This window comes from Haliotis rubra, unplaced genomic scaffold, assembly GCF_003918875.1.
Source record: "Haliotis rubra isolate DU_JTF1 unplaced genomic scaffold, ASM391887v1 Scf362, whole genome shotgun sequence".
NCBI lineage: Eukaryota > Metazoa > Mollusca > Gastropoda > Lepetellida > Haliotidae > Haliotis > Haliotis rubra.
Window position 1 is genome coordinate 70,512 of NW_025767038.1, and position 25,307 is coordinate 95,818.

General features: G+C 39.8%; 1 protein-coding gene across 1 annotated transcript in view; it reads right to left on the reverse strand.

The window, feature by feature from the left end:
* Positions 1–1,330: 1,330 nt before the first annotated feature.
* LOC124285541 (cubilin-like) overlaps positions 1,331–25,307 on the reverse strand; it is a 29,007-nt gene continuing 5,030 nt past the window's right edge. The window contains exons 2-20 of the mRNA XM_046721783.1: positions 19,919–19,997; positions 19,396–19,529; positions 18,910–19,059; positions 18,026–18,110; positions 17,621–17,763; positions 16,213–16,350; positions 15,151–15,232; positions 14,826–14,947; positions 13,985–14,128; positions 13,445–13,532; positions 12,884–13,005; positions 12,332–12,523; positions 11,461–11,548; positions 9,587–9,708; positions 9,231–9,383; positions 7,086–7,161; positions 6,422–6,534; positions 3,089–3,247; positions 1,331–2,302 (exon numbers count right to left, since the gene is read on the reverse strand). Of these exons, the coding sequence (XP_046577739.1) occupies positions 1,923–2,302; positions 3,089–3,247; positions 6,422–6,534; positions 7,086–7,161; positions 9,231–9,383; positions 9,587–9,708; positions 11,461–11,548; positions 12,332–12,523; positions 12,884–13,005; positions 13,445–13,532; positions 13,985–14,128; positions 14,826–14,947; positions 15,151–15,232; positions 16,213–16,350; positions 17,621–17,763; positions 18,026–18,110; positions 18,910–19,059; positions 19,396–19,529; positions 19,919–19,997 (2,570 nt within the window). The 3' untranslated portion in view covers positions 1,331–1,922. The remainder of the gene's footprint in view (positions 2,303–3,088; positions 3,248–6,421; positions 6,535–7,085; positions 7,162–9,230; positions 9,384–9,586; positions 9,709–11,460; positions 11,549–12,331; positions 12,524–12,883; positions 13,006–13,444; positions 13,533–13,984; positions 14,129–14,825; positions 14,948–15,150; positions 15,233–16,212; positions 16,351–17,620; positions 17,764–18,025; positions 18,111–18,909; positions 19,060–19,395; positions 19,530–19,918; positions 19,998–25,307) is intronic.

Consider the following 25,307-nt stretch of genomic DNA (forward strand, 5'->3'; position numbering starts at 1 on the left):
AGTGTTAGGTCAACCTGTGGTCTCACTAATTGCCAAGGAGGAGAAGCGAGAAGACGGAAAAGAGATATATTCTCCACCTCAATGCCAGCTACAGCGTATAGTTATAGTGATATGACAGCTCTATCAATCATATTTTCGATGATGTATTTAGGTTTTATTTGTTTGTTGTTTAACACCGGATTCAGCAGTATCCCAGTTATATGACAGCGGTCAGTAAATAATCGAGTCTGACCCAGACAATACAGTGACTGACATCATGAGCATTGATCTACACAACTGGGATGCGGTCACATGTGCCAACCAAGTCAGCGTGTTTGACCACCCAATCCCCTTACGACAAGCATGAGTTACTGTAGATCAATTCCACCCCGGATCTTCAGGGGCTCATGGATAAGTGCCTGTCGGGCCGGGTAAGTGACCCATAAGTATGGCAGTGAAAACCACTTCATACGTTTCCTTGTGACTTTGTCAACATGCTCACGCCTTTGTGAGTAAATCAGGCCACGTGTCTTATAATCAAGAGAACGAGTGAGTAAGTGAGTTTGGTTTTACGACACCTTTAGCAATATTCCAGCAAAACCGTGGCGGGCACCATAATTGGGCTTCACACGTTGCACTTATGTTTGGAATCGAACCCAGGTTTTCGGCGCAGAGGACGAAATTTGGGAGTTAGTTGTACGACCATGTTATCAAAAGACATGTTCTACAAATGTACAGTGAGAGTTATCTAAAGGCTAATATGCCTATAGTTCAGTGGTCAACAAATATCCACAATATGAAATGAAATGAGAATCAGGCCTTCTGCTGACTTGCTTCCTACACTACTGATCAACATCGCACAATACCGGGTACCTTCTACGCATATGGCAGCGTGATAGATTCAGTGACATCTGCTAGGAAACTGACATGTTGGAGCCATTTTCAGGCACATTTTGTGAATGGCTGGTGCTACCGGCAGGAGAAGACATGCTTGCCCTTTCAGTCAACACCTGGTGTCGACAATGCTTTTCAGTGTATAACTCGTAAAATGTTCACAGGTATCTTCTCCTCACACCATACGGAATGAATTGTGAATATAGTTGATGTGGGTATTCTTTTGCACTTCTATATTCCATATACAAACTTGCAATGATAGTGCCGGTGTCCTTTACACAGAGATTCGTCATGAATTTGATTCTTCATCACCCGTTCTCGTGGATTCCATCAAAGTAAAAACATCACTAAAGATTACGATTTACATGTGTCAGACGAAACACGCACATGGCCGCGCAATCGTCCATGTGTAATAAAATTACACGATAATAATAATAAACAAAACACGGACAACATGCACCATTTGAAATACAAAATATTTTTATTACAAAAAAACACAACAAAAACAATAACAAAATATGAAACTATACCAAACGAGATTCATGGGCATATTCTAAGGTGTCTTTCCTCGGGGGAATTGTGTGGATTGTGCGGTATCCATTCACCATTAGTACATTGTTTGGGACAATCTTTATTGAAAAGCGATCAGTCGGTGAAAGATATGTCACTTCCAAAATGACGACATCCGATCGACATCGTACATATTCGTAAAAATAATTTCAATGACTAAAACAAACTTTTAAAAATTAAATCGCTACATACACAGCACCAAGAAAACATCTTACTACAGGTACATATGCAGATTACATGCAAGTGGGAGACTTATTGTTACTTTTATAACCTCATTAATATGCTAGTATGCTAATAAGTCAAGTCAATCAACATTTTCAACATTGGCTCTCATGACGAAATGATCTATAGTTTGAATATGAGATGATCTTCATAAAACATGGTACGAAAAGATTGCCCTTACAAAAAGGTATATGGATGACGAGACTGCTTGAGTATACTCCAGTGATACAAACATGTACATCATATGAAACTTTCACTCAAATGGATCCTGCTGGATTATCTATCCCTTGATATTCAGATGCACCGCTAGGGGATGACGTCACAACAGGCTGTATGTCTGATAGTGGAACTGCCTGACAATACGGTGGGGGATCATCCTTCACGACATCATTGTAAGAAGGAGGTGGTGGGGACATGAACGGCAGAACAGTAGGAGCAGTAGGAGCTGTAGGCGGAGTTCGCGGGTAGCTGGGGACGTTGATGAAAGAGACGGTGCCTTCATATGATCTGTTTCTCTGCTGTTGGTCGATGGGACTGGATTTCTTCCTGAAACAAAGCCCACAGCAGCAGCAGGCTGCAATACCTACAGCCGTGATACCGCCAAATACACCACCCAGTATGGCTCCGATGTTCTGAGCTGAATAAGAAAACAAAACAAATAACAAAAATAGATTAAATACATAATGAAGCAAAAGAAACAATATAAAAAGCAAGGGAAAATTAAGGGTCTTTGCATTCTCTCAAATATTATTGTGCTATTATAACTCTACTGCGGTCCATGATAAAGGTAAGGAAAGCTAATGTCAGACCCTGACTTGTCTGATATTGCCTTTGTTGTGGAGACTTCAATTGATCTTAAATAACGTCAAGGGGTAGGTTCTCGTGCACAAAATGGGAACCGTGATGTTTTTATAACTGTATCACGCTGACCTATCGCAATACCAGCGTATTATAGGTGTCGATTACCATTAGATCAACTTCACCCTAAACTGACATAGGTCAAAGGACAATTACAATAAAACGACAATATTTATACCCGCTAAACCCGTGACTTAATATTCTGGCAAGATGGGACAGAATGTGTCTGATTCATTTAGGGCTGCTTTGAGTGAGTACGATTTGTACGCCACTTTTAGCAATATCGCAGCAATTTCAAGGTGGGGAAACCGGGCGTGGTTTCACACATTCTGAAGAATTGAACCCGAGTCTTCGGCGTGACGAGCGAACGCTTTAACGACAAGGCTACCCAAATACCTTGAGGCTGTATAAGCCATGTCAAAGCGTGCCAGCTTGATGCCATGTGAGATTAAAAGTGTCATGTGTTAATTAAAGTGCAAACGAACAGAGATGACAATTGATGGATCGTATTCTCTTAAAGGACGCAGTGCATTCTGAAATGAACAAGCAAAACTGAAAAACGTACAGCCATTTGTTGGTTCGCCGGAAGTAAACGACAACTTGAATCCCGTTCGAGGCGTCGAACCATCGGAGTGGAATTTAACCTTCATTTTCTGCCCTACTGTCTCTGTATTTGGTCCATCTCTTCCACACCATCGACCGATCAAGCTTTCAATACTCGTGACTATTGACAGAATAGCACATGTTAGAAAATTATGATACTCAAAGAAATCAACAGCTAATGCCATTAACATTTGTTTGAATATATATACTAGGCACATAAAGAAACTGTGCATACAAAAATTTAAAATCTAAATTTATCAAACCTGTGTAGACACATAAGGATTTAAACTCAGAGATTAGTGACATGTATCCAACATGCATGCACGTGCCACGTTCCGTGACGTCAGTGAGTTCGTCCTTGAGACGTGCAATACGTTGTTGCACGTGCATTCCGGGAAAGAGAAACAGAGCAAATGAATGTCACACAATACTGTCACTTTGGAAAGCTCTACCCCTGCCCTTGCGATTGTTCAAAAATTAAACGGCTAGTGAAACGCATAGCATGATGCCAAGGCTCACGTCTGCACATTGTGATGGTCGGTGGGGGAATGTCTCAACGACAAGTGGCTGCACATTTCCACTGCCACCGGAACACCATTTCTGCACAGGTGAGACGCTACCAGAAAACAAATGACGTCATCGATCGGCCACGTTCTGGACGTCCACGTGTAACAACGCCAAGATAGGACAGATGGACAAGGGTGACCCATCTGCGCCACATGTTTCAGACTTCAGTGATGACTGCCCGAACCATCCCAGGACTTCGCCGTATCCACCCTAACACAGTTCGACAACGTTTACGTCATCACGGGATCAGACCACGACGTCACGCCATACGGCCTATCCTGTCACAACGTCATTGACAGGCTCGCCGAATGTGGTGCCGAAATCATATCCGCATACCCTTGTTTTGATGGAATAATGTTGTTGTTTTTTTTACAGATGAGTCAAGGTTTAACATTTCCCATAGTGATGGACGTCAACGTGCCTATAGACGCGTGGGAGAACGTTATGCACAGGTCTGTGTCTTGGAGAGGAATCGCTTTGGTGGTGGTTCCGTGATGATTTGGGGTGGAATAACAACTCCTTTAGTGATTGTTCAGGGCAACGTAACTGGTGTGGGCTACAGGGATCAGCTTCTTTGACCTGTGGCAATTCCTTTTCTGCAACGTCATGGCCCTGGGTTAACCTTCCAACAGTACAATGCCCGCCCTCATACGGCAAGGGTTGCTATGGATTTCTTGCAACACCACAACGTTGACTTACTGCCTTGGCCTGCAAATTCACCGGATCTCTCCCCGATAGAGCATGTTTGGGACGAGATGGATCGACGTCTACGCCGTCTTCCTCATCCGCCAGATAACGTCCTTGACCTTGCAACAGAACTTGAGAGAATCTGGCGTGACATCCTACAAGCCTTCCTTTCACGTCGATGCACTGCTGTTCTCAATGGACATAACCGTTATTGAGCTTGTGACATGGCCATTTGACCCCTGTCCCGATTGTGGACTCGTGACGTCATTGTGATTGACTTTTCAATTTAAATTCTCCCGACTTGTTATGGTCTCATGATCCCTCCATTAACGTTTATATGTACCTTTGACATTGTTATCGTACTTATCAACTGGGATAATATTTTGACAATGCACAGTTTCTTTATGTGGCTAGTATAGTATGACCAGAAATTATTGAGAATTTTAGGAATATGTTTAATTGGATTTCTAGTATAAACAACCTTGACCAGCTATCAAGTGCTTGGTTTCATTCAAGAGAGACAACTCCGTTAATCATTTTTCATTAGTTTGTGAAGAGTTATCCCCATTTGTTTACTTGCTAGCAGACGACATTTTCAGTGATCCCAGTATGGATGATTAAGAGAAGAGGAAGCTGATTTTAGAGTATTATAACAAGGACATCAGGTCAGCTAAAGTGATTTCAAGTAGAACAGGCATCCCCTTGTCCACTGTTTATCGTGTTTTGAAAAAAAATATTGCAAATGGATATGGCATTGAGCACCAGGGAGGCGCAGGTAGGCCCAGAAAATTGACTGTCGGTGACAGGAGGCAGCTTGGTATTCTTGTTTCTCAAAACAAACGAAGGAGTTTAGAAAACTTATGGCTGGATATGATTGATAGAGGAACTGTGGCTGTCCGTAAGGAGATAATTAGAACTGAGCTGCATGCAATGGGTTGGCAGAACAGTCGAGGAATTCCATCACCGATCATGAAACCTGAATAAAAGGAGCGAAGGTTGAACTGGTGCTTACAGCATAGAAATGTTAACTGGGACAATACGCTTTTCTCAGTTCTGTGTGGCTGTTTTCTAATACACTGAAATTCAGGACCAAACAAACTGAGAAACCTTTGTATCAGCGCCCAAAGTACAGTCCGAAATTTAACATGTGGGTCGGCATATCTGTGTTAGGGGCAACGCCCCTCTGTGTATTTGAAGGGACTATGAACAGTGAGCGTTAAACAGGTATTGTCGAGGGACATTTACTTCCATCTGCTCACGTGTTCTATGGAAATTGTTTGAATTTCCAGCAGGACAACGACCCAAAACATCGTTCAAAGCATTCAGATGCCTGCTTTCGGGCCCAAAATATGACATTATTAGATTGGCCAACCTATAGCCCTGACCTAAATCCAATAGAAAATGTTTGGGGACTTATGAAGGAAAGTGTTAATAAGTAAAATCTGACAAATATTGCTGAAATGAAAGACGAGGTGGTCCGATATTGGGACAGCATGGGCCAGGACTTTCTAACTTCTTTGATCATGATCATACTATGCCCCGCGGCATTGAAGCCTGCATTGCTGCATATGGTGACTTGACAAAATACTAACTGATCACCTGTCTTTCAATCTGGAGTTATGTTCTTCTAATATTCACATTTAATACGTTGTACTGTACATTGCTTTAAACAGTGTTTAATTTGTTGTTATTTGGGGATGACGTTTAGTCGTTCAAAGTTTATTTTACTATCTATTATGCCTCGCTTATAATATCATCAGCTATAATTATCCTAAAAAGTGTAAATAATGTTTCGTTAACCCCAGATGAGTTCGTACGGATCACAATGCTTGATAAATCCAAAAGATGCTATTAAGAAAGACGTGTGTCTATTGTGTGTTTCGTCATCGTGGACAGTATATCCGATAAACAGCGTGTCAGCTTAAAATTGGAGTGCAAAGTCACACAGGTCGTGGAGGTTTTCTACTAAGCAAATGTCAATTTAGGCGCCTGTGTATTTTACTCATTTATAGGATAACCATGATTAACCATAAGCCATTACCATCATAGAGCTGTACATAATCATAGGGACACTCAGTGCTGAAATACACCACTTTAGCATGGATTACATATCCGTCAATGGATGTGCTGATTGTCCACTCACAGTCCGCATTGCTAAAATTGAAACATACATTAGCATTAGCCATGTGTTTAACATGTACATATGAAAATACAAGAAATGTGGCTCAGGATTTGAAACTAATTGAACGACTAGTGCTTATACTGAACATGATAGGCATTGGAATTATATGTGCTTGAAACAGGTCATATGGACTCATCGTGCTTTGGCAATGTGGTTTACTGATGCAATGTGGCAATGTGGTTTAAATTAAAATGTAACAATCCCTTGATACACGGCATACCGCAGTATGTACTCCTTCGCCTGGATTGTTAATCAATCTCGTAATAGCTGTTAATTTAAGGAAGAACAACAACATATGGATGGACAACTTCTGTATTAACACAGAAGTTGTTCATTGGTATCCTTACTGCTGCGACTTCTAAATTCCCCTCAAAGATGCTACATTAATTTATACGATTGTTTTGGATGAAACTAATATAGGTATCATATATTGCTCGTTGCCCAAGTCAATAATATTATTGTTTGTGTATTTCTTTCAGTTCATCGAGGTATGAAACGAATTATAATTGGGCCGTATACTTACTCGGGATAAGGCAGAGGATAATTTGGTGATTCAATGTATTTTATCTCATAGTTTATCCTATCATCTTCGCCACACCCTGAAACAAGGAAATATCTCTGTTATATGAAACAGTGATATGAAACACTGTAATATGAAACACTGTAATATGAAACACTGGGTTCGTGTGGAGTTATTTGATGATGAGTGAGTGAACATGCATCAACGCCGCTTTTAGCAAGATTTCAGCAATATCGCAGCAAGGAACACCAGAAGTGGTCAACAAGGCAACCTCACCACACCACCACGGTACAGTCCACCTTTTTAGGCACGACTAAAAGATATGGGATAGTAACCTTTCATATTGAATACATATATCAGATGTTACTATTTCCTTTTAAAAATAATCAGCACATTCACTGTTATTGACGTGGTGGAATGTGTTCATTCAGACAATTAACATTCCATGTCTTTCATCACTTTTCCATTACATCTGTCACTTTATTAGCCATTTCATCAAGGTAACAACATTCATATGTAACCTACTTTTGTACGTATATATATATACATGATTTTGTCTTTTTAGTGTTCACCATCTGTATTTAAATATGTAAAATCAATACCTATACAGTATACTAGGGTTGTTTCAAACTCAAAGGGATCACTACGTTTAGTTTCAGTTTGTTTTGGGTACGTAAGTCCCAACATTTTCAAAGTTATATTTAAACTTACTTAGAACGTAGTATTTTTGTGATTTTAATTTTGGCTAAATTTTCCTATAATTGCCAGCTGCTGAGGGATGGTGTAAATCCAGCCAGGGTTCATCCAGGTAGCAAAGGAACTGAAAGTCCCCATGGTCCCTAGTATGGTGATCTACCTTCAGGTGTTGGCGATCTATAGCCTGTTTTTATATTGTATTGTCCAAATAGTGCTATCAGTTTTAACTTTCTACACTAGTTGTAGCTGTAATTGTGATATTCTAGTTGTTTTACTGTCCTTCGTAGACAGGTTTTTATAATATACATATATTCCATTTCAATGTCAAATATGTTCTCGTCACGATATGGTTGAAATATTGCCGATGTGACGTTACATATTAAGTCACTCACTCATTCAGTTCGTGTTGATCGTCGTATTTCGAGTAAACTATACACGAGGCAGGAAAAAACCCCAGTTGGTTTAATGCGTTGTTTCGATATAAAGGTATTCATTACAAGGTTAGTATACTGTATACACAACAGAGTAATTCCGTATACTACAAATACTACAACAGGGTACGGATAAATGCAACTCTTGTCCTCCGTTTTAAAGATAAACGAATATAGTGAGTGAGTTTAGTTTTTCTCCGCACTCAGCAATATTCCAGCTATATGGCGGCGGTCAGTAAATAGTCGAGTCTGGACCAGACCTCCCAATGATCAACATCTTGAGTATCTATCTGCGCAATTGGGGACCGATGGCATATGTCAACCAAGTCAGCGAGCCTGACCACCCGATTCCATTAGTCGCCTCTTACGACAAGCATGGGTTATTGAAGATCAATTCTAACCCGGACCTTCACGGGTCGATAAACGAATATAATGGAATGGTCAATTGTTTTGTTTTTACACATAATAAACATATATTTATAAAAAAAAGGCTTAGTGGAATTCAAGTTTCATTAATGTTTAGGGACGTTGATACATTCATGGCTCTGTATGATATTACCGTGGGATGCTATGTAGAAAGGAACACACGACAAGTGATAAGATATTCTCAGTGGCTTTGGCATACTGCCTTGCTGATTTCATTTCCGAGAATATAAAAATGTGTAAAAATAACTCAAGAAACATGAAGGCTTACCTCAAAAATATATTTTTTTCTTTGAGGGAGGCAATCAGTTTTACACATATTTACGTAAGGGTTTTCTTTGTTTTTATATTTAGTGCCGCACTCAACAATATTCCAGCTATAGAGTGGCGGTCTGTAAATAATCCGAGCCTGGATCAGACATATTTACGTAAGGCCACATATCATGTCCACCGTTTGCATAAACATTAACCAAAACCAAATAATGTTTCACCGGGTTTTCTCTTCAATTGATTTGAAAACAAAGTTTGGGAAAAATGTGTTTAAATGCGTTAATTCATGAAAGAGGAAACGCATACACATTGATATATGATTAAGCACCTTTCGTCCGCGCAATGTATTTCAGAGAAAATCCTGTGTCTGTGACAGAACTGTCAGTGCGGAATGTGATGGTCATGGCGTTGCGGGAACTGACGATGTAGCCGGTGAAGTCACTACAGTATTTACCCAACTTAGTGGCGTAGGGCTGGAAACCTTGAAAAATACAAAGAATCGTTGTGTTGTCGGTTAAAAGAGATCAAAAGGCATGATGAAAGGCATGATAGGAACACTGAAGCCAACTTGACGCTAAGAATACTAATTATTGACCCATGATAATTGCATACTAATTCAATTCGAAGAAAGATGTGACTAAACGTATATTTAAGTAAGTTTGTTCAAAGGAACATTGTACTTACCATCTCTGAAGAGCACGTAGTCTTTAGAACAGGATGGGTCGTATTGCATAGCAATAATCTGAACTTCAACCTTTACTTTATATCCAACAGGTGCAGAGATTGTCCACTCGCAGTACATATTGCTATAAGGAAAGAGATGAACAGATTATATGAAATATAACACTGTATAAAGGGCGGCATTTCAATTAATTCACAAAACAACACGCAAAATCAGACTCAGACTCAGACTCTTTGTTTAGTAGATGATGGCCTGTGAGGCCTATAGTACAATTACCTAAATGATTAAAACATAATGGTTTGTTATACAAGCGCAAAGTTTGCATTAAGGACATTAAACATTTTAGTTACATAGATTGCTAGATTTTTAAAAAATGGTAGTATCATAGCTGGACACTAATTCAATAAACTTTTGTTTAGATGGATACTTATGGTAATAAAGTGTATATACTTATCTCTTAGATGTGTGTATAATGGGCATATCAATAAGGTATTGGTATTCGTCTTCAAGGCAATCCCCACAAAACGGGCACATTGCATCGGTTATCGTATTCGAAACAGCCCGTCTATATGCTGCAATTTTTAATTCGGAAGCGGAATTCGAACAACGGAATTTTGTAACAAAGCGACGCAATGTAGATGATTTGATTTGGTTTAAATATGGTTCCATTTGGATGGTGATCTTGAAGGTACAGTAAGAAATTAACATTGAAAATCCATGCACACTAGCAGACCAGTCTTGCATCCATACATCTTTCATTCTTAATTTAAATATGCTCATGAATTGTTTCACATCATCAACATCCCGAGCTTGCCAAGAGTATTTAAAGCCATACAAAATATAAATATAAATCGAACGCATGATGCCCAATTTTTATAACCTTAACAATCAAACTTTTTTCGCCAGTACGAACTTTTTTTAACATATAGTAACAATGTTTGACCAAACGATTTTCTGGCAATCTGGGAATTTTTAGCCAGAATTTTATGACACGTAGATAATGTTTACAATAAGTGGCATGGGCCCACTTTCATCCAGTACTACGACATTACAAGAGCTCTAACATATTTTTAAAACATATACTCAGCAGCAAAAAAAACGTTAGTACGAATTCAAAATTAGATAGGCACTGTAATCAAATCACTAGAGAAATTTACATAATAAGCGGATCAAAAACAGTTTCTTTGTACAATATCTTGACACATCAATGTTGGTGGCCCGGAAACGTTGCTGCAACCCATAAATGGTCCGAACGTTGAGCTTGAAGTGATTGGCAACGGCTTGTGCAGTGTGGCTTCAAGTCTTCCTAGCGCCTGGTTCCTCTGAGCTGTCTTGAGTCGCGGCATCCTGCTGACGTTGTAATGTGAATGTTTCAGCCCATTTTATAGGGCTGGTCCTTGTGAACAGCACGTGTAGCATGAGTTGCATGAAAAACATGGAGAACACCGCACCGTCTCCGAGATCAGGTTGCGTTTTTGAGACCATTTCCTGTGTTCCATTCTGAGTTTGGGAAGGAATGTCTTTGCTCAGGTAAAGTTGGAGATGTCAAAAACATACAATCAAAACATTAAATGGTTTACCGTGATCCGTTTCTGCGAAGGAAAATTCCAAACTGACGTTTCTTTTGCTGCTTAGTATATTTACAAAACTTGGTGTGAACATTCTCTATTGGTTTATTTACAAAAACACCCCTCAACTCTGACCCACAGAGGAGAATAGGCTGAATTTTACAATAAAAGCCAAAAAAATTCCGGAAATAAGTGGGGTGTGAAGATGCAGGGTCTAGATAGAGCATTTTGTATCGAAGGAGTCACTGCATTAACTTGCCAGTAGTCAAAACGGGTTATCAACAAAGATGATGCATATATCTACTTACTTGTTGTAGTTGTAGTATGGGTACCCAGGGGATGACAAAGACCTCCAGGAATATTTGCTGGCGCTGAGCATTGAACCACACATTCCGTCTGTATAAATAAAAGTCGGAAGCGGTGAATATTTCAGTCACAATAGTGCTGACACTTGGTAAGTGCATTCAGAGTTATAGACGGTTGAGTAGTTGTAGGTTGTAGTTGAATAGGCAACAAACGCATTGATTATGTAGCTTACAGAAATGGCTAGGAAAGATCATGCAAGATATATTTTTGATTGTAACTGCATAACTGAGTGTGTCCTATCTGCTCAAACAAAATTACAGTGTGTAACATGTTATTTTTCCCGCGTTGCCTGAACAAGGGATCAAGTAAATATTATGTCTGTATCGTCAAGCAACATTAAATACCCTCAACCACTATTGGAAGCTCTCCCAGCCACAGCCCAATCCCCGGTTTCCCACACATTCCAGTCTTCTTACACACAACTGATAGAGACCCCCACCGTGGTGTAGTGGTTAGAGCGTCCGCTCTGAGCGTATAAGGTCGCGGGTTCGATCCCAGGCCGCGTCATACCAAAAGACATTAAAATATGGGTACAAGGACTGGTCGGCTTAGAGTCAGTATAATGTGTCTGAGTGGGGTATTCATGCTTAGCTGCGGCACTGTATCTCAGTGAGCTAGAACTATAAAACCAGCGTAACTCTGGGCTAGTACAAGCAGCCACACATACACATACACACGCATGCACGTCGTTGTAATATTCTCAAATACGACGTTAACCCGCATTTCACCTCACCTTCAAAACTGAATGGTTAATCACCAAAACACCACAATTGTACAGACACATAATTTTATCAGAGTTTTTAAAAAATCTACCTGGGGTTGTTGTTGTTGTTGTTGTTGTTGTTGTAAGGAGCATTCCAGCTTTGTATTTCAGATTAAAACCTGGTCGCGTGAAAGCGCCATCGGTGTGAAAGGCGATGGTCATGTAGTTGCTGGAGCTGACAAGATGTTTGTTGTTGTAAAGACCGCAGTATTTACCCAACTGTTGACCCCCAAACGATGAACCTTGAGGAAAAATATTTACTCACTTATATAATAAGTGGCATCGAATCTGACACATCTACATATGTATGCAAGTATTCAAATAAAGCTGATGCTAACAGAACATATTTGAAGTACTTGTGATAAAATACACATGGCACAAAGTTCTTACAAATCATTATTCAACTTCATCGAAAACCGCTTAATTTGATTGGTTATTCGCTTCCTCATGACGAAATACTGCCAACATGAATTATTATGGATTTATGATCAAAGTGAATAATTTAGGTATTGTCTCAGAAGTAACAGGAAACCAATACAGTACAAAGACCACTATAGTTATATTTGTCTGAGAAGTTTGTGTACGTTTGTGCAATGTCTTACTGTCGTTGAAGAGAAGATAGTCCCTTGAACAAAATGGCGCATATTCCACAGACAAATATATAATTTCAACTTTAATGCCATATCCAACGGGTGCTATGACGTTCCACTCGCAGTTTATATTGCTGAAAATTGAATTTGTACAGATAAATTGGTATTATACAAGCATATATAAACAAGCAAATTGTTCAAGTGTATATTTTTTAAATATATAACAATCCGGGTAATTGCGTTGTCAAAACATTTTTGCATACACAATGTATTTGTCTACTTAACGGCTTTTCAGTGTAATGAAAACCTTACCGTAGTCATGGGAGACTCACAACGGCAGTGTTTATGGAGGCAAAACCTATTTAAATACTTTTCAGTTCATCAGAATATATCCTGTTACCATAAGTTACTTACAAGTCACGTGCGTAGTGTCTCGTATTTAGTAATAGCATCAAAGTCACGTTTAGAGTGCTAAATCGTTCACACGAGATTAGTGCTATTTACCACTTGTTTTTTGCTACTATTAACTAATTGGTTAACTTTTATTCACTTGTCAAGAGAGTAGGCACCTACTTGTGATAGTGAGAAGGATAGCCAGGAGAGGTCAAGTTCTTCCATTTGATAGAAGATGCGAAAAGTTTTGATAATCCACAGAGGGAAGCTGTAACAGCATAAAGCCAGCCGTGTGAAATAATAAACATTATAAAAATAATTCACAGTTAATAAAAAATACAACCGAAGATTTGTGATAAGCAAGAGGGACTGGATGGGTTGAATATCATCACTCTTTATGGTTAATGGAGTATATTCAGAAGAGTTATCTGCCCCGGTGCTCAACCTGATGATCCAAAGTCTTTAAGTTCAAAAATCCTCTGTAGTGGGAACAGGGTAAAAACAGACAAAAGTTTCTCACACAATGGGTCTCTGTGGTCGTGAGGAAATTATGATATTCTGCTCACCAGGAATGTATATTTTTCTGCTCACCAGGAATGTATATTTTTCTGGTCATCAGGAATGTATATTTTTCTGGTCATCAGGAATGTATATTTTTCCAATGAAGACAAAAAGCAGACTTTCTTAAAAGTTAAAAGATACAGTTGCTGAGATTATTACCAGATGAGTACTGCAAACGAAAGCCTCCTCCTGTGACAGCATGGTCTGAGTGAAACATGATGGTCATATGGTTACTGGAGCTGACGATTTGAGGAGACGTACGTTCACAAATCTTTGCCAATTGGCGGGCATCGTTCGTCGTACCTAAAACGTAAATGTAAACGAAACGCTGCATTCTGCATTTGCTTGACAGTTGGATGCCGCAAATGAAGTACCCGCATGTACCTATCCTGTCCTGCGCTGCTGTTGTATTCCGAGTTCTAACACTTCATCGCCGATTTTGGTTTGTTGAAAATCGGTCCCCAAAACTACAGGTTGAGACTTTCCAGTCTCCATGCGTCCAATGCCAATGTTTCGATTTACAGCAGTGATTCTCGACATAACGATATTCTTTCATTCAGCAAAAAGCTGTCAATGACCAAAACGGCCTTATATATGCAATATCCCTGCGCACGATTTCTCAGAACTGTTGCAAACCTCTTTTTCTCCATGACACTTTCAAGCAAGTGGACACTTTCGAATGTAAACGTGCATTAAAGTCTCCGAAGATTGGTTTGCGATGTGCCTTCGTTTCATGCACACAAACCAGCTTATACATTTTAGCAATCCATAGGTAGTTTTGAAGAAAAACAATATTTGAAATTTCATGTTTCAGTATAATATATGCGGGTGGTTTTTTTTGGGAGAGTGTATATATATATATATATATGTATATATAACATCACGATTATATTCTTTGATTTCCTTGTTACAACTCGGATGTCTCATGTCAATGACCTTTATCTGCAACTGCTTCACGCAATACCAAAAGGAACACAACATGCATCCTTGTTTTACCTACCATCTTTGAACAGTAGATAATCATTCACGCACGATGACACTTTTTCCAAATCAAGAAACAAAACTTTCAACGTAATAGAGCTGAATATGGGTGCATTTATAGTCCACTGACAGTCCAAGCCACTGCAATTAGAGGGGAATATGTTAGGAAACAGAAAGACACGTCTCACCCATAGTTAAACGTGACAAAACATAATTAAATGTAGTGACATCATTAAAGCAAGGTATGGTTATATGTGGATGCATCCTTTGATCCAGCGAACTATATCAAACTGTTTTTGAATCTCGCATACATTTCCACTGATTATTATAACTTTTGTACTTACTTTACGTAGTTGTTTGGATAGCCAGGGGAGACAATCACCATCGGACTGTAACCTGAGAGAAGCGTGATGTTGCACGTTGTGGCTGACAATGGAAAACAGTAGCAATTGTACCATTTTTGCTTGTTTGTTGCAGGTTGGTGGAGTATACTTGTTATGGGCCCAGACATTTTTGACAATAGACAAAAGCCCTGTTTAAACTCTCAAGAAGGGTGTCAAATAAATACTCTAGAAGTCAAGGTTGGGCAAATGTTTTATCAGTATAATCTACCATGCTTAAAAAAAGCAATCAAAAACGTTTTTCAGCTCACCTGCTGGGGCATTAATGTCAGCAGTGTTGGCATCAGTTAAAACGGGAGGCAACAGAAAACATACGTTTCTTGAAATACTGGCTTGTTTTAGAGACATTTGTCCGAATTTAGCATTTTGTCCATACTGTCACTGAAACCTGATCAATTTAACTTCATAATGAATAAATCTAACTAACCCCGCGAAGCAACAATGCAATACAGAGGTAACATCCCATATGAACATGAAATTTAAAAGACTGCACAGTCTATTTACATTTACGTCATGACAGAGATCTAGATTTCATTGTTATCGCTAAACTGAATGCTGGCGCAGTATTAACATGGCAGTATGAACTCACAAGTCAGTATGAACTCATATGGCAGTTTGAACTCACATTTAGAGAACAATCACATTGGAGCTGCCATCATGTCTCATCATGTCTTCGTAAAGTCATGTTCATGACATGTTTGTATCATTTAACGCAACTAAGATGTCTGAAATCACATTGACTAAGTGACTGTGGTCTTCTCACATTTTCTTTGGTACTTTGCTCAACACAAACTTAGGGCCTTTTTCTTGGAGATATTCTTTGGTATTCTTTGGGCCTTGTACACACAAACATGACGCACTGAAGTTTCATTGTATGCTATGATTCGGATATTATCTCAAATCTCCGGGACAATTAGATGTGGTGTCAATTGGTACTGCAGTTATCTTTCCTGATATCTGTAGTGTTTGGTTATACATGTATATAATTGCTTAATGCATACAAACCCGGTATAGCTTTGTATAGCATTTTGAATCCTTTGTAGGTTTCTGAGGAATCAGTTCGTAGATGAACACTCAATGCGTTCCCACCGCTGTTAAAAACAGGTCTTTCGTTGCCACAGAATGTGCCGAGCTGGTGGGAACCTATAATAATACATTATGTTATTAACAATGTCAGAAATGTTGATTCTCCGAGACTGGCGAAGGCCAACAACCATGACCTTTGCAAAGTTGACGACAACATGCTTTTGATATTCTTCTATTAGACCAATCATGTACACTTAGAGGCCAAAGAAATTGTGACATGAAACGTGATCTTATGAATGATTTTTTGGATTTGAACCAGAGAACGTGTGAGTTAAAATGATCAAAGAAACGCAAAGTAGCAGTTATTGCACGCATTGCATGAACCTTACACGAAGCATGATATAGTCGATAAAATCTACTAGCATTCTTAACTTTAAAAGGCCAAACAACCAGACGCTAACAATATCCACTCACTGTTGTCTTCAGAAATAAGCAAACAATATGTTTATTCATTGTTGTGGAACAAAATGGACATGCCACGCTTCGAGGGAAAATGACAGATGAAGAGGTAATCCAAGAAGAGTATCGAAGCACGCACCTCCGACACAGGTTCAGTCCAGCAACCCTTACAGCCCGAAGCATACCTGACAACAGGCGTGTATTCACCTCTACAGCATCCGTGCTAGCTGACGCCAGAACATCGACATCGACGTCAAAGTTGAAACTGACAATACTTGGCCGGGAAGCGAGTGTAGAAAGCTTCTGTACAATGATGAGTCACATTAACTTCTTTACCGAGCTTACCACGGGATCCCTGAACATTACATTAAGCCTTGTGTTCTACAATGGAAGTCTTTTAGAGGTCGGGACGTTGTGATCTGGGTAGGATAGCCGAAGCCGCAAGTACACCGGTGATGGAGGGGAACTTGAATGCTGTGAAGCACCGACACGACATTGCACCAGAACATACCTGGCGTGATGTTTCAACACGATAAGGACGGACCACGCGTTTCTGGAGTTGTACAGTAATATCTTAATAAGAACAATCTTAATGTGTTACCTGTCATCGACGTATAGTGGCCTGAGTGGAGTAAAATTGCCAGGCCAGCATTAGTGCACATGGTGGACACACTCGGTACTGACCGTGTGATTCCCTCTTGTGTTGCGAATATTTTCTGTTGAGGCTCATATCCACATGCCAAATACACCTTTCTTTGTCTTTCAGTTGTCTTCCGCGGTAGTGTAAAGTTTAACATCGATTCTGTTTCTTGTTGGTGTGCTATAATACCTTTAGCCTTGGAGAACACAATTGTTGCAAGGAGAACTAACTAAAATACTCCCTTGATTTTCTATGTAGAGTATCGAGCACATACACGTCTCTACTCACCGTATTGACCGTTGTATACCGTGACATAATCATTGTAACAAGTTCCATGAGATGAGATATTCTGCAGTACCGAGTCCATGGTGTCCAGTTGAATGGTTTGGTTTTGATGTTCTGCTGTAATAGTCCAGGTACAAGTCTGACTCCTGCAAACAGACCCCTAAATGTTGTTAAATGCTACATAAATGATTCATGTAATGTTGCCGAATGGTTCGAATTATTCACACTTGCAAACGCATGACTGTACAGATGTGTGCGCATGACTCGTCATGAAGTAAAATATTGTTGAAAGCTTAATAATCAATCTAACACACCCACTCACTTGAGTTATGCAACGTTAAACACTGGGCAACAAACATGAGAAACTCCAGTGCTTCTTTTAGCCGATGTAGTGATTAGGTTACTCACGGGAAGTATGAGTTTGGGTATCCAGGCGAGGTAAATGTCTTGCCGACAGAAGTTGCTACGAGAGGTACACCGCAGTCTCTGGTGCCTGGTTGTGACAAGGGAACAATCTGTACCATTCGTAATATTCATGAAGATCAGCTAGGGCAACTTTTCATTTTCTACTCATTTTGAAAGATTCAACGATGTTATGTAAGAAGCCTGCTTATTGATTTTTGCAACGCCAGCGCTATCGAATCTACGGTACACGAAAGAAACATACAGCCACAACTACATCATTGAGAGTATCACGTCGTTCTGAATAATGTTTGAGATATCTGCACTGGATGATCATCTTGTCTTTTTAAAGTGGTTTAGATATAAGTTAAGTTATATTTGGGATTACACTTTCTTAGTAAAGTACATATTCTAGTACTTTTTGGGTTGAGTCCCATCCGGGATTCGAACCCAGACCGTCAGAGGCAGGCACCTAATCGCCAGCACACAAAGTCAGACGCTTAACCCACTCAGCTACCGCGGCTTCCACAAAAAATGGAAGTCGTACAACTGGTAGTCTAGACTGCGGACCTTGTGTACCCCACTGATAAGTATTAATTGGCACGTGTCCCACGGCCGACTCAACCCAAAAAGTACTAGAATCTGTACTTTACTAAGAAAGTGTAATCCCAAACATAACTTGTGTTACATTTGACCACTTTCTAAAATGGCATTGTGTATTTCATGATTGAGATATGTTTGATTAAAATCGGTCTTTATTGATCCTGATTTTGACCATTAGACCCAATTTCATGTAACTGACCACATCTGCTATTAGATGTTGCTTCAAGTATTTTGTCAAGGTGTAAAAACAACCAGGTTTCTGATTGATGGTTGATGACTTTACTCACCATTTGTTTCATAGTATCTAATTAGAAAACCATTTCTGGCTTGAGTGCCATCAGTCTTGAACACTGCATGGAAATGCTGGTTTTCTTCGATGAGAATATACATTCTGCGCAGTCCACAGAATCTATGCGATGCGGCTTTACTTTGATTAGCTGTGGTGAAAAATTACAAGAATGTGTTTGCTGTGTCGTGAAGTTTATAGACTGTAATTGTTACGACCATAAAAATGCATAACACGTTTCCGTATCAGTAATAAGTGTTTGGTAAATAATTCAACTTTCACAAATTTTCAGTTATTGTCCTTTCTTGATATGTCACAGTGATCATTATCCAAAACCTGTCAATGTTTAGTTTTTTCTGGATAATGCTTGCAAAGTACAAAAATACCCCCATAATAATAATATTTGATGCATAATGATATCATAATATTTGACAAACGTGATATATAACAGATAAATGAGGTTTTCAATGTAACACAATTATTTTACCATTATTTATGACGTATATGGTAAGGACGTCATATGCACAGGTAGAAGAGCTTTCGATATTGGAATACACCATGTCGAGCACAACCCTGTAGCCTCTTGTTTCCGGGTAGATGTCCCAAAAACAGTTGTCATTTCTGTAAAATGATAGCATTTGGAACTAAAGTAACATGTCATGTGTAAATCTAACCATATAAACTCGACATTATGTCAAATATCAGCATGATTACATTTAACTGTGCAATGCTCACATGTCAAGTGTAAACAATCTTACGAAATAAGCACTCATCAATATATATTCTAGTGAGCAGATCATCCATAATACGAACAAAAATGTTTCTAAATACTTTCCTCCGTGGTCACGATGCATGATTACATTAATCTGCAGTGCTTACTTATCACGGACATACATATTTTATAATAGCTATTCATCAACTGATATGCTGTTTTGAGGTATACATGAGCACACATTCTGGTAAGCAGATCATTCACCATTCATAAAATGGACGGGGACGTCTGTACATACTTTCTGTAGTAGTCTGGGAAGTTAGGAGATGTGAAATTCAGCGGTTCCCTCTGAGCATAGAGCGTAACATTACACGCACCTGTAAAAACACAGTTTGACTATATAATTCATACATGGAAAGGATAGAGGCGTTTTGGTCAATATTCCAAACGGAGATCATGCGTGCAATATTTTAATAGATTCTTTGTGAATTCCTTGCAATTCTATAAAACCATAACCGGCTGGGCTAGTACTGACAAATGATCAAATATGCTATTATCATGCATGCAGCTGGGCTAAAAGCCGACAATAAAGGGTGAGGATTTAAATTATTCAGATTTTAAACTCAGCCTGTATGTCCTTCGTAGTTGACAGGAACGCCGACGACACTAAAGTCATTCATTTCCTGATGTTTTGGCCAATCGGCTGCTGGTAGATGAAGCAGAACCAAGATCTGAAGCAATAGCCGTCAAAGCCATGCCAGCATTCCGTATACCAAAACCGTGCCATAATTAGCTGAGCAGTTGGCACCTGAGCAGGCCCATATTTGTAAATCATAAACATAATCACTCGATTGCCCAAGTTATCGAGCTGCAAAAGAAGTTTACTGAAACTTAATATTTGCTCAATGACGGATACACATGATTCTCGCCTTTGATCGTAGCACAATCATATCTAAAACCAATTGTATAGTTTTCCCCATGGATAAAAATAATCATACAAACACAATGTTGATATGATTATGAATGGCTGTATGGAGATAAAGAATAATAGCTGTTGCGATACATGTGTCTACATTTGTATACATTGTGTTAGCAACTGCAGTGAAAAATGGGGTCTGACCATAAATATTAAAAACAAATCAAACATAATTGTAATCCGAAATCCAGTATGAACAATTGCATCACAAATGTATCATTAACCGTTTTCTTTGTCAGAATGTGTTGAGCCTAAAATACTTCTGACAAGTGCATGACAAAAATAACTGTAGGGTATTGAAGAATGATTTATATCATTGACATAACATGCACTGGTCGCTGTAGCTTTTTTTCCGATAACGTGACATCTTATCACATGTACCCCCTATTGAGGTGAGGTGAAATTTGGTTTAACGTCGTGCTTGAGAATATTTCGCTCATATGACGACATGTGTATGTGTATGTGCGGCTGCTTGTACTAGCCCAGACTTAAGCTGGTTTTATAGTGCTAGCCCACTGAGATACCACGCCGCAGTAAAGCATGAATACCCCACTCAGACACATTATACTGGCTCCGAGCCGACCAGTCCTTGTTGTACCCATTAATGCCGAACGCCAGGCAGGGACCAACAAGTGCCATATTTTAACATCTTTTGGTATGACGCGGTCGGGGATCGACAGGACTGGATATTATTTGTAAATTGTTATGACATGCCGCTAGCTTCCAAGTTTAATTCCCCTAAAGGATTATCGTATCCCAGCTTATATCTCTATCCCCCAGCCCGACCCCAACCACCGTCTGCGACACCCGTCATCCATAATCCACATAGATTGCCTTCCAAGAGGAACCACGATGACTGGGGAATATTATAGTACCCTTCTGAAGGAAGTGAGACATTCCATCAAGGAAAAGCGCCGTGGCAAACTCAGGCGTGGAGTTTTTCATCAGGCCTTCGTTCCAGAATGTGGATTTGAAATCCTACATCACCCTCCCTATTTCCGACAGTACTTTAGGGATCTGTGACAGTTTGGTCCTGTCCATTCTGACATAACAGGATGTGAGTGTACAGAGTCTAAATTTATGAAAACCACTTTTTACATCTGCTTATGTCATGCCAGTCTGAAATGATGCCGTCCTTGGGAAAAGGGATCGTCCCGAACTGCTGTGTGAATGAATGACGTTATTCGGTAATGGGGCCATCGGCTCATTGTACAATAAAGCTCTATAGTATAGCTGTTTTGGCGTGATAGCCAGACGTACATTCAACATTAAAATGCATTTAAGTCACAGTCCTCAGTGCCTGATTTTCAGTGCAAAAATCTGTGCCTTTCATTAACAGAAGGCATGTATATTTCCCGACTCCAGTCAATAGTGCTACATTGTCCGTGAGCAGTAGTGCGTGGTGCTTATGTAACGTTGGATAATGCTATAAATTTTACTTTTATCTCCATAAACCAGAAGCTGTCACTTATCACAGTAAAGTGACACCTTGTTTAATCGTTGCTGTGGACCTACTATGTACTATCAAACATAGTGATGTCATCAGCAAGCAACAATATAAATAGTTATATCAACCTAACATTGTTAGACCATTGGCCATCCTCACCCTCAAGAACTTAACTATGGCATTGATGAAAAAGGAGAATAGAAAGGGAGACAATTGGCAGTTACCTAACTCACCCCAAACAAACCAAAAAACTGGGCGAAACTATCTTGAAGAGAAACTTTAAGACTTTACCTCAACATGCATATGTATCACATATGTATCTACGAGGGGTGCATCTGTTGTGGACTACTGCGTCATTCCATATGAATCTCTCTGTAACTTTAATAAATTTCAAGTTGCAAGTATCAACGTTGTCGGAAGAAGCTGGTGTTGCAAACATTGACTCTGAACTGGTCAGTAATTTTATACCACTCTTTATTACAGTGGTCCATGTCATGTGATCCTATCAATACTGACATGAATAGAGCAGTTAATGAACCAGCTACTGTGTATGCTACCCATTTTTCTACCGCCGATATACCATGAGACTTTTTATCTTCAGAGGAGTGTATCACCAGAATTAATGACATTATTGCACAGTTAGAGGAGTCGCACAGTGACCTAGATATGTGCGGAGCTAGTTCCACAGGAGATGTGTGCTAAGTTGAAAACTCGTTCGTATACTGTGTGTGGTGGTAACAGTAATAACAAGAAAAAATGTGTCCGGGAACACGGATGCCCCCGCTGACATTCATAAGCCTTAAAGATCAATAATTGAACAAAATTCACGAACAAGTTCAATAAACATCTATGCAACTATTACATGCACACCTTTCGAGTCTCAATGAAACACATGTATAAGCTTAATCAATTCTGTTGAGTAGTTTTTGTGGAGAAGTGGATAGACTTAATCCCCCATTTCACTATCGTCAGAGAGAAATTCAGGAACATTTATCTAAGTTTAAAATTCTCTAAACATACACCTAATTATAAAATATGAAAACAAAATATGAGATGCACACCTTTAGAGTCTCTATAAAAGACATATGTAAGCTAAAGAAGTTTTGTGCAGTGGTTTTTGAGAAGTGTATAAAGTACACCCCCTGTTGTATGGGACGAACTGGATGAATAGAACCAATTCAAGTTCAAACGTCTGTAGAAGTGACACAATTAAGAAACTGGATGAACAAGGTATGAGACACACACCTTTAGAGTCCCAATGAAACACACATAGAACGCCAATTCTGTTGAGCATCTTTTGTGGAGAAGTGGATAGACTTCACCCCCTATAACACTATATTCAGAGAGAAATTCAAACGGCATTAAAATTGGAAAAATAAATAAAATACAAAATCAAAATATGAGATTCACTCCTTTAGAGTCCCTATAAAGCACATGTGTAATCTACATGAATTCCATAAAGTAGTTTTTTGAGGAGAAGTGGATAACGTACACCCCCTGTTGGATGGAACGAAAACTGGCTGAATAGAACAACATTCAACTAAGTTCAAACATATGTAAAAGTGACAAAATTAAGAAATTGCATTAAAAATTATGAAATGCACACCTTTAGATTCCCTACAAAAGACATGTAGAAGTTCATTCAATTCTGTTGAGCAGTTGGTGTGGAGAAGTGGATAGACTTCATCCCTTATTACACTATCATCATAGAGAAAATCAGCAAAATGTACCTAAGTTCAAATGTCACTAAACTTTAAAAAAACCCTAATAAAATAAAAAAAAAATAAAAAAAGAGATACACACCATTAGGGTGCCAAGAAAGCCCATGTATAAGTTCATTACATTCCACAGAGCGGTTATGGTGGAGAAGTGGATAGAATACATTCCCTGTTTCGTACGGACGGACGGACACCGAGGGTAACCCGATATGTCCTAGCCATGTATGGCGGGGGCATAAAAAGCGTCGTGTGTGTAAGCCTTGGTGGAATGATAAATTGCGTGTGCTGTGGAATGAAACATGTGATGTTGAGAGAGCGTGGTGTAAATGTAAGCGTCGGGGTAATGAGAGAGTGATACTAAAACATTGTTTTGTGCGAAAGCGCAGGATATTTGATAAAGCTGTGCAAATGGCTTAACGTGCGTATGTGCGAGAAGAAAGTAAGCGTTTGGATGAAATGTGTGAATGTAATGACAGAGACTTTTGGAAGAAGATCGGTGGGGGGGTGGGGGGAGAGACGAAAACAGATTCCTATGAAAGTGGTCTTAATTGATGGAAGTTTGTCTGACAACTGGAGTGATGTGTTAGAGAAATGGAAGACTGGTTACTGTCAACTGCTGAATGGTGACGTCACTGTGGAGATGTACATGTGTTGAAGGGGAGAGCATGCCTGGTGATATACATGTGATGAAGGGGAGAGCATGCCTGGTGATGTACATTTGTTGAAGGGGAGAGCATGCCTGGTGATGTACATGTGTTGATATACATGTGCTGAAGGGGAGAGCATGCCTGGTGATGTACATTTGTTGAAGAGGAGAGCATGCCTGGTGATGTACATGTGTTGAAGGGGAGAGCATGCCTGGTAATGCACATGTGTTGAAGGGCAGAGCATGCCTGGTGACGTACATGTGTTGAAGGGGAGAGCATGCCTGGTGACGTACATGTGCTGAAGGGAGAGCATGCCTGGTGATGTACATGTGTTGAAGGGGAGAGCATGCCTGGTGATGCACATGTGTTGAAGGGGAGAGCAATCCTGGTAACGTACATGTGTTGCATGTTGAATGTGTTGGGAGAGCATGCCTGGTGACGTACATGTGTTGAAGGGGAGAGCATGCCTGGTGACGTACATGTGTTGAAGGGGAGATCATGCCTGGTGATGTACATGTGTTGAAGGGGAGAGCATGCCTGGTGACGTACATGTGTTGAAGGGGAGATCATGCCTGGTGATGCACAAGTGTTGAAGGGGAGAGCATGCCTGTTGACGTACATGTGTTGAAGGGGAGAGCATGCCTGGTGATGTACATATGTTGAAGGGGAGAGCATGCCTGGTGATGTACATGTGTTGACGGACAGAGCATGCCTGGTGACGTACATGTGCTGAAGGGGAGAGCATGCCTGATGATGTACATGTGTTGAAGGGGAGAGCATGCCTGGTGACGTACATGTGTTGAAGGGGAGAGCATGCCTGGTGACGTACATGTGTTGAAGGGGAGAGCATGCCTGGTGATATACATGTGATGAAGGGGAGAGCATGCCTGGTGACGTAC